Below are 17,319 nucleotides of genomic sequence, written 5' to 3'. Positions count from 1 at the left end.
GCTTCAAACAGTGTCTGGCACCTAGTAAGCATGAATAAATCTTCACTATCACCTACCTGTGTGGCTCCGGCACCAGGGCAGCTCTAACAAGAACGTGGCAACATGACAGACTTATAAGGGACTATGCTAAGCGATACAGAGACTGAGAAACGCATCATGTCCTCAAAATAAGTTACTGTCACACAGACACCAAGGCAGATCAAAACTCACCAACGTAAGGAGGTATAATGCTAAGTGTTTAATCAGTAAAACAGAGCGAAAGTCTCTACAACTTAGAGAGAGACTGGAGGAGCCCCACCGGCTGGGTGACCAGAGATCGCTCCTTGGACACGCCCTTGGGGAGACCTTTCTGGCTGCTGATGCCCCAGGGGGAGGCCCACAGTGGGCCGTTGTGAGGAGGGCCTTTGGCCCACATCCCAGGAGTCCCGCCTGCCTCAACCTCCCTGTGGTCCCAGCGGCGCCAGGTGAGGGCTGCACCCACACCTGCCCACCGCCATGGGTCACGCTACAATTCACAGAGCTGGGGTGCCCACGCCAGACAGAAATGTGAGGAGCGCATGGTGAGATCTCCTGGCCCATCTGACACACTGCCCCAACCAATCCTTATATCTAGTCACACTGCAACAGAAAAAGTACTTCTGAGCGTTAATTCCGGAGCCTGAGTACAAAGGAGATCATTATTCCCTTTCATTGTTCAAGATAAAACAGGATAGAACAGGCTCAAGGTGCCCTGGCACAGTTAGGATTTCTAGCAAGTAACCCTAAAAATAGACACCACAAAAGGCAATAAGAAACACTTTTAAAAAAATACAGAGTTTAGGGGCTTCCCTGGTGGTACAGTGGTTGGGAGTCCACCTGCTGATGCAGGGGACGCGGGTTCGTGCCCCGGTCCGGGAAGATCCCACATGCCGCGGAGCGGCTGGGCCCGTGAGCCATGGCCGCTGGGCCTGCGCATCCGGAGCCTGTGCTCCGCAATGGGAGAGGCCACAACAGTGAGAGGCCCGCGTACCACACACACAAAAAAAGAAATACAGAGTTTAGTTTTGCTCCCCGCCCCCACCAATTAGACCTGAATCTGATTAAGCCTCTGCATCCAGCTACCGATTTACAGAAAGTACAGAGGACAAAGAAATCTGTTCAGTTACAGTAAGGATGGAGTCAGTAAAACCAGACTGAGGGAAAATCTAGAAGACAAAAGAGCTTGTTTCTTCAATGTAAAGGAGAGAGCTAGAGACAGAGGGAAAACTGTAGATTCAAAGAGACCTTTTTTTTTTTTTTGCGGTATGCGGGCCTCTCACTGTTGTGGCCTCTCCCGTTGCGGAGCACAGGCTCCAGACACGCAGGCTCAGCGGCCATGACTCACGGGCCCAGCCGCTCCGTGGCATGTGGGATCTTCCCGGACCGCGGCACGAACCCGTGTCCCCTGCATCAGCAGGCGGACTCTCAACCACTGCGCCACCAGGGAAGCCCCCAAAGAGACCTTTTATTAAAAGGCATGCCAACCAACTGCAATCAGTGGATGTTGATTCAAATAAACTGCTAAAAAATACAAAATGTAAGGAAACATTAGAAATGTGAACGTTGATTAGCTATTTGACAGTATGAAGGAATTAATTCTTTTTCAGGCGTGATAATGGTATGGTGGTTGCACCAACCAAAAAGCATTCTTATCTTCTTTAGAGATACGTCCTGAAATAGTAAAGTGGGTCTGCTTCAAAGTAACCCAGGGTTGGGGATAGTGAGTATGGAATATAAGGACATAAGACTGCCCATGGGTTGACAAGTGTTGAAACTGGATGATGGGTGCATGAGGGGTGAGCGACCCCTATCTACTTCCACATATGTTTGAAATTTTCTATGATCATTAAACAAAAAAAAAATCCGAGTTAATTTTCTGGACCAAGTAAGTAAAAGGGAAGAATCTTAAATGTAAAATAAGACTTTTCCCCAAAGTAACAAAACAAATTAAGAAGCGCAACGACAGAATTTTAAGCTAGGCAAGATCCTGCTTCATTTGAAAGAGGAGGGAAATGTCCCAGGACAACGGAGCTGGGGGCCCCCAGGGCTCTTCCCTTCTGAGAGGAAAACACATCCTTCACAGGCTTATAAAGTCGGCGGGCGGGGAAGAAACTGTATGGTCTGATTACCTCCAAAGACACCTCACCTGGCCTATAAACAACAGTCTGTCATTTTGTACATAAACCCTTGGACAGTAATACATATGTTACGGGGCACTGTAACTATCCTTGTCACCTCATGGCAGGCCTGACATTTTCAGCAAGTGTAGATGAATTCTCATAAGCGAAATAAATGAGAGTATGATGCACCTGCTGAGGGCATTTGACCAGAACCTGCAAAGGTGACCAATTGTAGGTGCCATGTGGTCCTATGTATTTATTCTTGAACTTCAGACTAGTGGCCAATCTTGCATTACTACAGTAGAATGTCCCGTCTATAAATTTCTAAGGAACCTTGGTACACAAGAGTGTTTTGTTTTGTTTTGTTTTAGAAGACACCATGAGGACTTTAACTAACACTTTTGGGTAAAAAAGTAATGACTTACCACACAAAGAAGCCAAAGCACAACATAGAGGATTTGGGTCTTAGAGAAGAGATCTTGTCCAAATTTTATGCAGACAATAGCTTCCAGGAAACCAATGACCCTGTTAGACAGAACAAGAGGTTAAATACGAGTTCATCTTATCAGAGCTTATGCATTACCAGAAATATGCATAATTCCATCAAAAAGTTCAAGTGGTCATAAGATTTCTGCCCCAAACACTGGAAGCAGGTCCCCTACAAAATGACACTGTGCTTTCTTCAGGAATAATATATATTATTATATATACATACATATTTAGATTTAATTAAAAGTTTATTGTACTGTTACTCCTCTCTTCTTTTCTGCAGACTGTTTTTTTCAGAGCAGTTTTAGGTTCATAGCAAACTTGAGAGGAAGGTACAGAGTCCCTATACCATCTGCCCCGACACATGCACAGCTGCCCCCACTGTCAACATGTGTCACAAGTGATGAACCTGCATTGACACATCACCCAAAGTTCATAGGTTATGTCAGAGTTCACGCTTGGTGATGTACCTTCTATGGGTTTGGACAGATGTATAATGACATGTGTCCACCATTAGAGGGTCATACCGAATGGTTTCACTGCCCTGAAAACCCTCTGTGCTCTGCCTCTTCATCCCTCTATCCCTCCCCAGAAATAGTCAAATATTCTTTACATCTTCCTTCCTCACAGACTACAATCTCAACTCGTACGTCTTCATAGCTGGAGGCTGCCTGGTATCATCTAAGACGGAGCTTATCACAATGGGTGGACAGTCACCCCCTTGGCTGGAGCCCTTGCAGGGCCAGGGAACCTACTACCTCTGTGGGCAGCTGCCTCTGCTGCTTAGTTTCTTTAGCTGTTGGGAAGTCGTTCTTTGTCTCAGGCTGGTACCTGCCTCCCTCCACCCCTGGTCCTAATTCTGCCCTCTGCAGTCATACAGGGGAGTGTGAGCCTTCCAGGAGAGTCTTTCAGTAACTTGAAGGCAGCAATCACATTCCCTCCCAGCCATCTTAGAATTTCCAGATTTAATATGCTCCAGTTCTGCTGATGATAAAAACCCTTTATCCTCTGCATCTGTAAGCAATTTTGCTAAATCCAAAAACGATGGAAAAAATAACTTCCATGTTTTCCTCTTTAATTAAAACATTAGAGAAAAAAGCTAACCTTGTATAATACAACTTCATCTATGAATATTAAAATCAGACCTTTATTAAGGTTCAGAGCTTGAAGGTAAGAACGGATGAGGTGAGGGTAACATAGCCGGTCACGTGATCCCAAAGACTGCCCAGGAACAGCGATTTCAGATAAGGCCACCTTAGGTGTGCCTCGATCACGACGGAATCTGGAGGGACTGGTCTTGCTGCACAGATAATCTCTAAAAAGGCAGGAAGAGGCCCAGAAGGCCCCCGGTCCCCTCCCTACTGGCAGACAGAGGTCACTGCCACGGTCAAATGGATGGACGGCTCTAAACAACGGAATGCCCAGAGTCAGAGGCACCTGTGCAAAGCAGAAAGTCTCCTGGACACGCCTCTAAAGAATCTGGAGCTGTCTTGGCCCACAGCCCCAGTGAAACAAGGTTAGGAGTGGTCGCCTGAAACTTTACAGAGCACCCCCTCTTCCTCTCCAGCTCCCCGCCACAACAAAGGCTGGCACGTTGGAGAGCAGGGCTGAGGTCGACTGTCACACTGAAGTCCAGGCTGTCAGGGAAGCAGCGAGGGCAAGGGCGCCTGCCGGCGGACACACAGAGCATGTGCGACCTCTTGCTGGGACGTCTTGCTGGGATGCAGGACTGCATCAGAAAATGTTAAGAAGAAGTGTGCCTACCTGCCCTTAACCAGACAGAACACCCAGAGCTTACTGTGAGAGGTTTCTGGGTATTCAAGCTGACTGAGGCAGCTTTCAAGAGCTTGGTGACCAGCAGACTAGACCTGTTTCTCCAACTTCTGTGATCTGAGACCCACGGCAGGAAGCCTATTTTTCACTGTGGCCCAGTACACAGACACACGCACACACACACAGACACACACACACACACACACACACACACACACACACACACACACACACGACTGAAACAAAAGTCACACAAAACTACCGGCCCCTTGCTCTGACATCTTCCGACTCTATTTGATTTTCAGAAAATGCTGTTCAGGACCCACTCAGTTGACTTCGTAACGAAGAAGAGAAGAGACTGGAGGCCGCGCCTCCTGTTTCACCGTCACGGGCTGACCGTGCTGACCGCCCAGAGGCAGCTCCTGCCCCAGTTCACGCGCCAGGCAGGTCTGCCCTGCTTGATTTATGAAGAGGGACTTGCTCGTTTTCAGCATGGCCCACTAGTTCTCAAGGTTCACTAACCTTGATGTCACCATTCTGGGAGGACTCGAGTCTCTATAATAAAGCATCCTAAATTAGCCAACTGACCTCTGCATCTCAGATCATTTGCGTTTTACTTTCTTTTACCACTTTTCAGCAAGGCGCAGTTTTCTGGAGTGGCGTTTGCCACCATTCTCTGCCCTTGCTCCTCTCGGCCATTTCTCCCTCCACGGTGATTATAGTTTCAGACCGCCTGATCAAAAAAAAAACTCTGTTGTAACACTGCCTCTCCCTCTGATCTGACGTCTCCTTTTCCTCAACAGGTAAGTAGAGAGTTCTGTGGAAAATATACCCACGCTCCGTAGAGTAAGACGCTGGCAAGGACTTGTAAACGTGAAGAGAAAAATGCCCGTGGAAAGAAGAGGCATGTGGTGAAAGAAGGAAGTGCAGGAAAGAGCCCCAGTCCTCGGACAAGACAGTAGGAAGGCAGCCCACCTTCCTCCTTCCTGTGACAGAAGTATATTAGAAACCTGGTAGATGTGTGAATTCTCTCTCCCGCCAGATCAGTAATCAGTGGAAATCCATCCTATCCATAGGATGGAAATTGAGTCCATCCTATCACCCTTTAAGCTACTTTGGGTAGGAAAATCAGCTTACATCACAGAATTTATGAGAAACAGTGACAACGGCCCTTTGTCTTTTGGAAAGAAGGCGGTGGGAAACTTGCCTAGATCAAACTTCACTAACTCCCCAGAATCTGGAGTGAGAGCTCCAGACACACACACACACACACACACACACACACACACACACACACACACACACACACACACACACACACTTGGAACGAATGACAATGCAACGTAAGCAGCAAGTATCTCTAAATAGTTGATGTCTTTGGATGATGTTTCAATACGCATGTAATACAGGGAAAAAAGTGACTCTGTTTAAAAATCTGTTAGGGTTTTCATCAGATTTTCTTTATGCTGTCACACTCCATTTAGAACCTAGGTTAGGTCCTGAATGTAAGCTCCCTGAGGGACTGAACTTCACCTACAGGTGTGCTGGATGTCTCTGGAACTTCAGTTGCTAAATGGCATGGTGAGATGTTGATGGTATTGAAGCAGAAGAAGCACTTATTTGAGACACTGAAGAGTGTCTCCCATTTAATATTGGGGGTTAAACTGGGTAACCCTTGCTTTCTTTCAAATCATTTAAATAGTTGTAAATTCAGATACAGCATTTGTATCTGTAATGAGACAATAAATTGTCACCATGTGTTAGTTTTCTTTGGGATAATAAAATTAGACCCTGGTAGACAGCAAGCAGTCAGTCGCTTTGTGGGCTCTTTCTGGTGTGAAAGTAACGTAAAATGTGGTTAAGCCCATCACGATATGTTGTCCCAAACTCACCATCAATTTCACAGGGAATTCATATAACTCATTTTCTGATTTATTTCAAGAAACAAGGTCTTCAAGTTCTACATGGGAATTATCTTTTGATTTCCTAATATTTTTTTAAAAAACAGTTTCTACACCCTCTTTGTGTAACTTGCCAATTAACTCCTCTAAATTTAAATCAGAAAAGGAATGTTAAAAATGAAAGACACACAAAAACAAAACTGCACTGAAAGGCACTTAATGTAGGGTTAAGAAATAACCCAAGAAATTCAGAGGCTAAAGTGGTTTTATATGTCCACGATAAAAGATTACTCACCCAAACACCCAGCACTGTGTTCCCACACGCTTGCACTGTGTGTCGGTGAGGTAAGCATAGTACTGTCTGAAAGAACAAAGGTGGAATTCACTGAGAGCTTCTGGAAGACCAGCAAGTCAGTACAGAATTAAATCACTTTGACAGCGTGAGTATAAAAAATGTCTGCCTTGTTCCACATACTTGGGCTGCCTGGTCTAGTTCTATTTAAGGGAATAGGAAGCCAGTGCCTGTTGAAACCTTCCTGTAAGAGGCTAAGAATTTGGATCGGGTTGGAGGGGGATGGTTATTGGAGCCAGATTATTGGCAAATGCAGTCTTGATTCAGACACAGACTCCCACAGCCCTGAGCCAAAGCCACCCCAGGTGGTGGATGCCTCAGTCTCCCTCCACGGAGGTGATGCCAGAAGGTCTCCTGCATGGTCACTGTCTCCTCTGGCTCTTTCCAGGATAAAGGTTGCTGATCGTAACCAGGCAATAAATATATACATTTGTGGCTCTCAGAAACTGGAATGGGACTGTAGCTGCACCTCACTGTCACTGAGGCCAATAACTGAATGTTACTGACATGATCAGAAAAGAGGTGATGACATGGAGGTGAGAGGCTCAGTGCAGCAACCATGCAACAGAAATACAGTATGAGCCTCAAATGCAATTTAAAGTTTTCTAATAACCGTGTTAGAAAAGTAAAAAGGAACAGATGAAATTCATTTTAGTAATTAATTTATATATAATCCAATGTATTGAAAACATTATAAAGAAGCATTTTATATTGTGTTTGCACTAAGCCTTCAAGGTCCAGTGTGTACTCTATACGTACAGCACATTTCAGGGTGACTGGCCGCACTCCCAGTGCCCAGTAGCCACACGTGGGAGAGGCTGCCTGTGGGACAGTGGAGGCTTAGAGTCTCATTACTGCCCCTGAAACTTAACTCATCATCTTCTGGTGGACGTGGGTCACAGACTCCTTTGAGGGTTTGATGAAAGCTATGATAAAGGCACATAAAACATGCACACAGAATTTTGCATTAAACTTTGGGGGGTTCACGGATGCCTAAAGCTCATCCACAAACTATCGCCTCTGTACCCCAAAGTGAAGGATTGTAACTATAAAGAATTCAGGTTTTCCTCTGACTTCACATTTTCATTACCTAATTTGCTTTTGCTAGTTCAGCTACTTTACTCATGGTGTCCATGTCCTACACTGCACATTATATTATTAGATTAAAAGAATGTTCACTCAAATATCTTCTCAAAGCAGAGTCATGTGAAAGTCTAAAAAGGAGATCTGAAAACGGAGATCTGGTATGTATGTATGATTTATACTGACGCCTATGAGCTTTCTCTCCCTTTTAGGGCCTGGCATATGCTAATTGGGACCTAAAACCCATCAGAGTACTTCCGTCTTTCCAAGAAGCTTGTCAAACCATCTCCTTACATATGAATAGCCTCAAGTGGTGTAGGAACACAGAAAGTGGCTAAGTTTTAAACAAAAAAGAATTGTGTGGAAACCCATAGGGTTTGGCAAAAATTTTAAGGAGCTCTCGAAAAGTCTGAACACTGGATTTTTAGTCTCTGGTCTAAATCTCTAGTTTTTGTTGTGAAATGTTTAACAATATTGAAATTTTCATGATGAATCGCATGTGATTTGCTGTTCTGTTTTATAAGACATTTCTTTCCCCACTTATTGACTTTGTTGATTGCTCGTAATTTTATGAAGAAACTGCTGCTAATCTTTCCTGAAAATAACTGGCAGTCTCAAATTAAATCAAATTTTAAATACAGTAGGGAGGCTCCAACCCACCAAAGGAAAATTGCATGCATGAGATAACTACTTCGACGGACCACTGGTCTATAAAGTGGCAAAAGGCTGCGGTTTACCAGCTGTTACTTTCCTGTTTTTATTTATATATATATATATATATATATATATATATAAAATAAATATATTTGTAATAACGAATGAGGACAAGAAAAGGTGCTAGCTGGGGGTGAGGGCTATGTCTGACCAAGGAAAACACCCACTCTCCCTGGCAAGTGAGACCTTCTACTTGTGTAGTTCACAAGTACATTACAAATAATGAATTAAGTTATCCTACAGCTTCTGAAGAGCAAACTCTTTTATCTGCTTGGTTTGTATTTATATCAGCTGTGCAGAGATCTTGGGTGTTTCTACTGATCAATGCCGGTCCTCCACACTAGATATAAAACCCCAATGCCGGGCTTCCCTGGTGGCGCAGTGGTTGAGAGTCCGCCTGCCGATGCAGGGGACATGGGTTCGTGTCCCGGTCTGGGAAGATCCCACGTGCCGTGGAGAGCCTGGGCACGAGAGCCATGGCCGCTGAGCCTGCGCATCCGGAGCCTGTGCTCCGCAGCGGGAGAGGCCACAACGGTGAGAGGCCCGCGTACCATAAAAAAACAAAAAAAAAAACCCCAAAAACCCAACAAAACAAAACAAAACCCCAATGCCATTTCCAAACAGGAACAATGAAACAAATGAAAGTGTTTTGCTTTGAAGTCCACTGGAATCGGTCCACGTCGGGGACAGTCCCTGAACACCGCCTCATCTCTAAGGCCCTACATGAGTCATGAATCCAGGGGAAGGAGGGCATGGACACCCATCCTTGTCCCTGTTGTCCTGGAGGACCACAGGAAGGACTTTTTTTTTTTTTTTTTTTTTTGCGGTACGCGGGCCTCTCACTGCTGGGGCCTCTCCCGTTGCGGAGCACAGGCTCCGGACGCGCAGGCCCAGCGGCCATGGCTCACGGGCCCAGCCGCTCCGTGGCATGTGGGATCTTCCCGGACCGGGGCACAAACCCCTGTCCCCTGCATCGGCAGGCAGACTCTCAACCACTGCGCCACCAGGGAAGCCCAGGAAGGACATTTTTAAAAGGAAATTAACTTAATTGGCTCTAAAAGAACTAATAAAGTCTCATTCTAAAAATAATATAATTTATTACTTCAATCCACCATAAAAACGTTTGTTAGTTTTCAATAATCTCAGGAAGAAAACCTTAGCATTTCTGCTACTCGTTTTGTTTTAAGTAGGATGCTACGGGGGAGAAAAGGACAGCAGTGAAGATCGTTAAAGGGGTTTGAAAATAATGGTGCAGTGCTGGTCTTCATGTTACTGAGGTCTGAGAAGCAAAACGTTTTCTTCATATTCTGGATGTATAAGTCTTTTTTTTCCCCCGGATGTATAATTCTTCAGAATGACATTTTCACGGAAAATCTGCTAGCTTATGTGACTTCCTTTATGCTACATAGGAGAATACAAAGCAGGTAATCATGCTCAATTGACGGTCATGCTAACACAGAATTACCTCACTGTGGGAGCAGTGATGCCGCCAATAAAGAGAATTCTACACCAACTTAACGGATGACTGGCTTGGAACACAAAGATATGTTTCAGGAAGAAGGTATTCAACTCAGTCAGCTGCAAAAGAAGGAGGCGAGAGTCAACCTGGTGCTTCATGCTAAGTCATGAACATCTATTCCTTCAATGGACGTTCTACAGCTAAAAATAACTGGTATGTTCAAAGCATTTCCAGAAGACATACCGGGTCTCTAAGGGTTGCTGCTTAAGCCCAGTAACAACCAGTACAACACAGGCACCAACCAAGCAGGGGTCCAGGGGAGGTGCTGGGTGTTGAGAGGGGCACAGGGGGCATCAGCCATCTGTTGTGTTTCCAGATTCACGTGACTGTCACCTGGCTCACGTGTGTGAGCTGCTGGGACAGTCGGGAGAGAGATGCTTTAAGAGCGAAAGGATGACAACGAATCTGTACCGTGGAACACCTCCGCAGCCCGGCAGAAATTAGGCCAGGTTGAGAAGTCTGACAGCAGGAAAGTAGGCTCTTCAATAACCAAAAGAAGCTTGAGGCGCGTGTGCGTGACTGAGAGATGACTGTGGACTCGGTCAGCTCGTGCCAGGGACCGAGCAGATCCTCAACCGAAGGCAGCTCTTAAAAGTGGGTGTGGGGTTGGTCCAGGCTTCACCTGGCAGTGGGACTGCTCCCTGAGGGTAGCGCCCAGTACCGCTCATCCCATGACCAGTCCTGGCAGCACAAAAGAGATGCCCACCGGGAAATCTGTGCTCAACGCCCAGAGGCCACTGCATTTCCCCTCCAGATTAAGCAAGGGGCAGAGATTAGGAAAGGTCACTGCTTTAAGAGCACATCACGTGGACCAGCAGGTTCATTTCAGTGACATAAAATGTGCGCCTTTCCCCACAGTGCTGAGTTTAAGGATATAAAATAAAAACGGTTCACTCATCACCACATAAGGAAAGCTGATCACTGCACCGCGCTCATCATCAGGGGGAAAGTGGGCCCAGTGGAATTCTGCCGTTCTAGGAGCACATCCCGCTCTCTCTCCTGGGCAAATCCAAATTCCTCCTAGGTCCTCGTAATAAAAGAAAACCTCTGCCTTCCCTGGCATTGCCCCATAAGGTAAAACTTAATCACACCCCATTTACCTACACACTGGCTTCCCCAAACCATGGTGACTATACAACTATTCACGAACACTTCTGTAGCCATAAACTCCATTTCTTGACATGGGCATTATTCTTCTCCCTCCCTCTGTGGACAAGGACAGTCTATCTTTAAAGTGACACATGCCCATTTTCTCCTTATGTTGGGAGTATTTTGTGCATATGTGTTCAAAACATGTCTGATGATTCTGAAAGACCCTTCCGGTGAAAGCTGGTTTCCCTCAGCTAGTCTCCCAAAGTTGTGAAACAATTAACCTGGGACAGGAGGGACAATAAAAAAAGGCTGCCTCTGGAAAACAGCGTCGTTGGGTAATCCCTTAACAAGACCCCTGGCTGTCTGAATCGCTTCAGTCCGCTTGGAGTGAGAGCCTCTCTCCACCGCCGACACCACTCTGGAGGGCCCAGGTCCCCAAAGGGCTCCAGTCCCCACAGGTAGCAGAGGGCTTCTGTATTTAGCGTTCTACAAATTACCCAAAGTGGTTAACAGCTGAGGCACAATTTTAAAACTCAAATACTGAATTTGGACTGTAAGAAAAAGCCTTACGTTTGTTGCTGTGGTCCTGAAAACGATCATTCGAGCAGGTCATCCAACGCCTAACTCACTGGGTGATAGATGCTGAGCACAAGGTTTTTACAGGGAATTTTAATCTGTTTCCAATTTGTAATTCAAAGAGCCATATTTTAAAACGTCTTCACGATGAAGCAAGACCTTAGGCGTGACAGCATCACTTTAATTCTATATGTCAGCTGCAGAATATTACATCTTCTAAAGCAACGAGCTGATAAGTAATGTCAACTAGCATGAACCCTAAATTCCTGGATGGTTTTTATTTTGTTTTCCCCTACTTTTGAGCGTTTGAAGAGATACCTGCCAGATGATCATGAAAAGGTATATTCCAGCCACTCTCTGAAATGAAGATTTGGGGTCAAACCACCGAACATAGGTCCAGCTAGCAGGAGTGAACTGGAGCACGGCTCTTTTGATTTTCCCGGTGGTGGTGTGGATGTCCCTGTGAGAAGAAAACAGCTCCGGTGAAAATCCAGAGAGATAGGAGGGGGAAGAAACAAAAAACCAAAAAACTGTGAAAAATGCATTGACTATTTTACAACCAAAGATTCCTTTCTATTTGAACATCTCTCCAACAGCGGCCTCTATTCACAGGTGATGCGCTGAGAGCAGCACGCCAGGTGGGGAGCACCAGTGGACTGGCCACGCCAGCACAGGCCACAGTTTGTGAACTGGTGACAAAAGAAGCTGAGGTACATTACAGACAGCCACCTGGAACTAGGCCAGGAAGGACACCACTCCCACCCATGCCCCCGCCCCCAGGGCGCCCTGATAAAACAGAGAACAAGCTCCACGTGTGAGGGGACCCACAGCATTTCCTCACCCTATAGCTTCCTCAATTAAGTGAACAGTTTGGAGTGACAGTGATTTTTAACCTTTCTTGGTTTCAATCCTAGAAACCACTCAATTTCATATTCCTGTGATAGAAACAAATAGTCCCACGTTTCACAAATGACAACATTGGGGCTCCGAGAAAGGGAATGGCTGACTCCGGCTCTCTGTAAACCTCAGAGTTGGGGGTAGATTCTGGTCCTCTTGTGCTAGACCAGGAGAGCCGAAATCCAAGGTCATATGATTTAATAAATGGTAAAGATTTTTTAAATTCAACAGAGATGTATAGCGAGGACCTTTAGGTCGTAGACACCGTTTTAAAGTGCTGACGGCATAAGGATAAACAGGCCAGGCCTTTTGTTCTTGGGGAGGGAGGAGGGGGTTGGGAAGGGGGAGTAGAAGGAAACCAGGTTTGTTCCTTCACTCACTCACCCACCCATCAACAAGCATGCAGTGAGAAAATCTCCCAGCAAGAAGATTTGAGGCAAAAGGGCAACAAAGAAACAGAGACTATCCAAAAATAAACAAGAATGATGAAGAACCTGTATATAAAAAATGGTGAGGGCTTCTCTGGTAGCGCAGTGGTTGAGAGTCTGCCTGCCGATGCAGGGGACGCGGGTTCGTGCCCCGGTCCGGGAGGATCCCACATGCCGCGGAGCGGCTGGGCCCGTGAGCCATGGCTGCTGAGCTTGCGCGTCCGGAGCCTGTGCTCCGCAACGGGAGACGCCACAGCAGTGGGAGGCCCGCGTACCACAAAAAAAAAAAAAAAAAAAAAAATGGTGAAACTTCACGGAAAGAGGTAGAGGAAGATGGGAATAAACAGAGATACAGCGTGATGGAGAACTGGAATACTTAATGTAGTGAAAAGGTTAATCCAACCTGATCTATATACATTCATATGTTTAATGTAACTTAAGACCAACAGGACTTTTTTGTTCATTAGTTGCGCTTACATCTTGGAACTTGACAGGATGATTCTCAAGTTGAATTTGAAGCATAAATGTATGAAAATAGGGAAGCATTATGGAGTGTTTAAGGACCCAGACGGCCTGATGTAATTTCAGACTCTACTGCTTGCTTGCTGGGTATCCTCAGGCAAATTACTACACTGAAGCCTCAGTACCTTCAACCCTAAAGTGAAGAGAATGGCAGCGTCTATCCCTAGCATTGATGTAAGGCTCAAATGAGATACTGCGTATGAAGCTTGCTTGGAGCAACACCCAGCACTGCGACAGATTTTGTTACAGTATATACTGTATGAAATATATTAAAAAGTGTCCTTTCAAGTCAGTGGCCAAAGAAAGGATTATTCATGAAAGGGACGGGGAAAACCGGTTCATCAAACACAATAACGCTGTGAAATCTCCCCCTTACACCACATAACAAAATAAATTTGAGACAGAATAAATAAGTGACTTATAATTGCCAAGCCTATGGACTTTGTCCTAAGGCCCATGAGAAGCCACCACAGGGAAATGACATGATGGATGTGATGTTCCTAAGATCATTCAAGCAATGGTGGCAGAAGGTTTAGAGGGGTTAACCTGGGGACAAGGGACTAATCAATCCAGCCATGGGAGTGTGAATTCAGGCTGAGGCATATGGATAAAAAGGAGGGGATGGATTTGAGAAACTCGAAAATGATTTAGCATTTTCTGGATCAATGCCTGAAACTGGGCTTATAATCATTTTTGAGTTCCAGTTACTAATGCATAATTTAGTCCTTATCATCAGAGAACGTACTCATGTTGCGTGCTACTGAGGCAGTTATATCTACATTGTGAGAAACCGTGACTCAGGGCCCGGAGGAAGATGACTCACTTGAAGCTTGCCCAGTGGTAAGTCCTCATCTCTAAAAACCTGCAGACGACCATGCCCAGCCAGATTCCACCACCGTTGCACAGCAGGATGTCCAGGATGACTTGGTCCCACCAGCACTCGGCAAAATTGGGCAGAAGATGCATGAAGAAAAGCTGAGAAACACAAGCGATGATGAAAAAACAAACGTGAAAAAAACAAACCTGGGGTACCACGCAGAAAGGTAACTTTCCTTTTAATAGTACATTCTCTTAGCAAAACTTGTTGACGTTTTAGGTTTTCCTGATGTATTAAAAAAAAAAAACAACCAAGGTCTGTAATCAGATTCTTGTTTATTTTGTGGATGGTTCGCAAATACTGCTAATCCAAACAGCTCCTCTTTTTTTGGACACAGGGCTTTAAAGAAATGATAACCCATCTTGAACAATACTACCAGTAAATTACCTTGGCTAATGACAACATGACACGGACCCAGAAGAGGGAAGAGAGCAAAGTGTTCCTAACTGTCTACAGAGCACTGGCAGAATCCTCAAAATTAGCAGCTTGAGAATTTAAGCTGTGTATTTTAGAAACGGTCTATAGATATCTCGGAAAAACAGTAAGTGGTAAATTAGCTTAATAGGAAATCCCACACTAATTGATTTGCAGCGATAATCTTTTATTAAGTGCCTACGATGTACAAGGTGGTGAGATAAAATGGATCAAGGTTCTTGATCTTAAGGGCAGAGGCCAGACGCTTATTCAGAACACAAAATCAGGTATGCTGTGGCAAGTGTTACCATGGTGACATAAATTGGGACACTGAGAGATTCATTTGGATAGACGGCAATGGCGGTAGACTTCTGGAAGGAAGACAGGGTGGAGTGGGATCATTAAGGACAGGAATGAGTGATTTCAAGAGATGGAGATGAAGGTGAGGACATTCCAGAAAAAGGGCGCAGTGAGATCAAGGGTGGAACAGAAGTCTTTTACGGAAATAGTTTTGTCCAAAACAAAGGACCCGTCGGCTGTATCAAGCAGCATGGGGTGCTGTGGGAAGGCCCGCTTTAAGGAGGTCTGAAATTACAAAGACAACGCCTGACAGTTCTCTGGAAAGGGGCAACCCCATGATTATAAACCTCTGAAGTAATATAATAAATGCTACAAGTTAAAACTATTCATGAAAGCGCCACATAGATTGTAAAAGAATACAAATATTGTACGAGGAGTTTGCCTTCCTGATGTGCCTGCTTCCGAGGAGATACTGAACAGCTGCCGCATGTGACAGCGAGGGGCTGTGTGCTGGCCCCCAGCGGTCCACGTACCACCTGGGACTGCATTCCCAGGTCCAAGCCGTGACATGGAGCATTAACTCACACGGGGCAGAGAGAAACTTCTGCAGAAGCCAACGACAGACGTGCTGAAATAATACTGGTTAGGGGATGTGGAGGACGTACGTCCGCCCGAGGAGCCTTTCTGGAAAGTACCGGATTCGGGGGTGAGACAGCCCAGGCAGAGCGGAGTCGGAGACCTGGAAGGAGCCACATTTGTTCACTCCCTGGGGATTCGGGAGCGTGTGCCTGTATGTGTGAGGCAGAGTGCTGGGGTCTGGGACTGGGCAGACACGGGCCCTGTCCTCTTGAGGCATAACGTTTAGCAGAAAAGAAAACATTTATCAAGTATTTAACCTATGCTGAGTGTTTCAGAGGAGAAGAGCCAGGTGCTCTATTTCCAGGTGTACAAACATGAGCCCAGCCAGTGCAGGGAGCAGGGCAGAGAGGGAGGAACTCAGAGGCAGGCTCCGTGGGAGGAAAGGACACAGCATCTTTGAAGTGAAGAATGCAAAGCTGGCTGGAGCAGAGGGCAGGTGAGAGGGTTCAAGGAGGCTGGGGAGGTGGGCTGGGCCAGCGAACACCAGGCCTCAGAGGCTGGTTCAGAAGCCACCTGGATTTTGTCTTAAGAGCAACGGACCAACAGGGAAGAGTTTTCAATAGAAGGAGGTGATCGGGCTGAGGGGTGAAAGGTTCACTTTGGCAAAAGATAGTGTGCAGGGAGGAGATGGGAAATTCAGATGAGAGGGGAGAGCGCAGCAGAGGGATGAACTGGAGAGGTGTTGAGAAAAGAGCCACCAGGAAAAGGGAGGCGCAAGAGGCCCAGTGGGCGGGGGTGGGGGGGCAGGGGAGGAAGAAAGGGAGGCTGAGGAAGGCCAAGTGCCCTGCACAGGTCTCATGGCGGTGAGGTCCTGAAGATGCCTGCAAGTTAGAGGGAGCCCCTGGTACGAGGGCAGGAGCACGGGCCGCGTTCCCCGTCAAGCTACCCTGGATCCACTCCTGGCTCTGAGCTCTGGTTCCCATCGGTACACTGGGAATACATACTGCCCTTCTGGGTTATGGTGAAGATTCAGGATGATGTACGGGCAGTGCTGGGCACTGTTATGGGTTGAATCGTTCCCCCTCAAAAATCCATACGTTGGAAGTCCTAAGCTCTAGGACCTTATAATGTGAGCTTATTTGCAAATGCAGTCACTGCAGATGTAATAGTTGAGAAGGGGTCGTACTGGAGGAGGTTGGCCCCTAATCCAACATGACTGGTGTCCTTATGAAAAGAATGCCATGTGAACGCATGCAGGGAGAAGGCCACGTGAAGATGGAGGCGGAGACTGTGGTGATCTACAAGCCAAGGAACACCAAAGATGACCAGCAAACCATGAGCAGAGGCCTAAGAGAGGCTTGGGACAGGTTCTCAAGGAACCAACCCTGCCCACACCCTGAACTCGGGCTTCTAGCCTCGGGGCCATGAGAGGAACACTAATAGAAGCGAATATCTAACTGGTATGCTTTGCTAAAGGTTAGGGTGAGGACAACGACAGGCATGAAGAAATAACTGTGCACACGGCCAAATTCTGTCCCCGGGAATGCTTAAGAATAACATAATAACTGAACAATAAATGAACTAGTTCCCAAAATATCATTTCGGTAATAGTTTTTCAAGAATATATCTCTTTCATTCATTGAATGAGACAAACTTTTGATGACC

At 46.1% G+C, this 17,319-nt stretch overlaps 1 protein-coding gene across 5 annotated transcripts in view; it reads right to left on the bottom strand.

Moving 5' to 3' along the window:
- Positions 1-17,319, bottom strand: part of PTDSS1 (phosphatidylserine synthase 1) — a 67,991-nt gene that overhangs the window by 12,473 nt on the left and 38,199 nt on the right. For all 5 annotated transcript variants that reach the window (XM_073794602.1, XM_073794603.1, XM_019925101.3 and 2 more), the window contains 5 exons: positions 14,308-14,459; positions 11,956-12,097; positions 9,916-10,028; positions 6,597-6,662; positions 2,564-2,663 (listed from right to left, as the gene is read on the bottom strand). In XM_073794602.1, the coding sequence (XP_073650703.1) occupies positions 2,564-2,663; positions 6,597-6,662; positions 9,916-10,028; positions 11,956-12,097; positions 14,308-14,459 (573 nt within the window). The remainder of the gene's footprint in view (positions 1-2,563; positions 2,664-6,596; positions 6,663-9,915; positions 10,029-11,955; positions 12,098-14,307; positions 14,460-17,319) is intronic.

This window comes from Tursiops truncatus, chromosome 17 (genome assembly GCF_011762595.2).
Source record: "Tursiops truncatus isolate mTurTru1 chromosome 17, mTurTru1.mat.Y, whole genome shotgun sequence".
In the NCBI taxonomy this organism is placed as follows: Eukaryota; Metazoa; Chordata; class Mammalia; order Artiodactyla; family Delphinidae; genus Tursiops; species Tursiops truncatus.
This window is presented reverse-complemented; position numbering and strand designations above follow the sequence as displayed.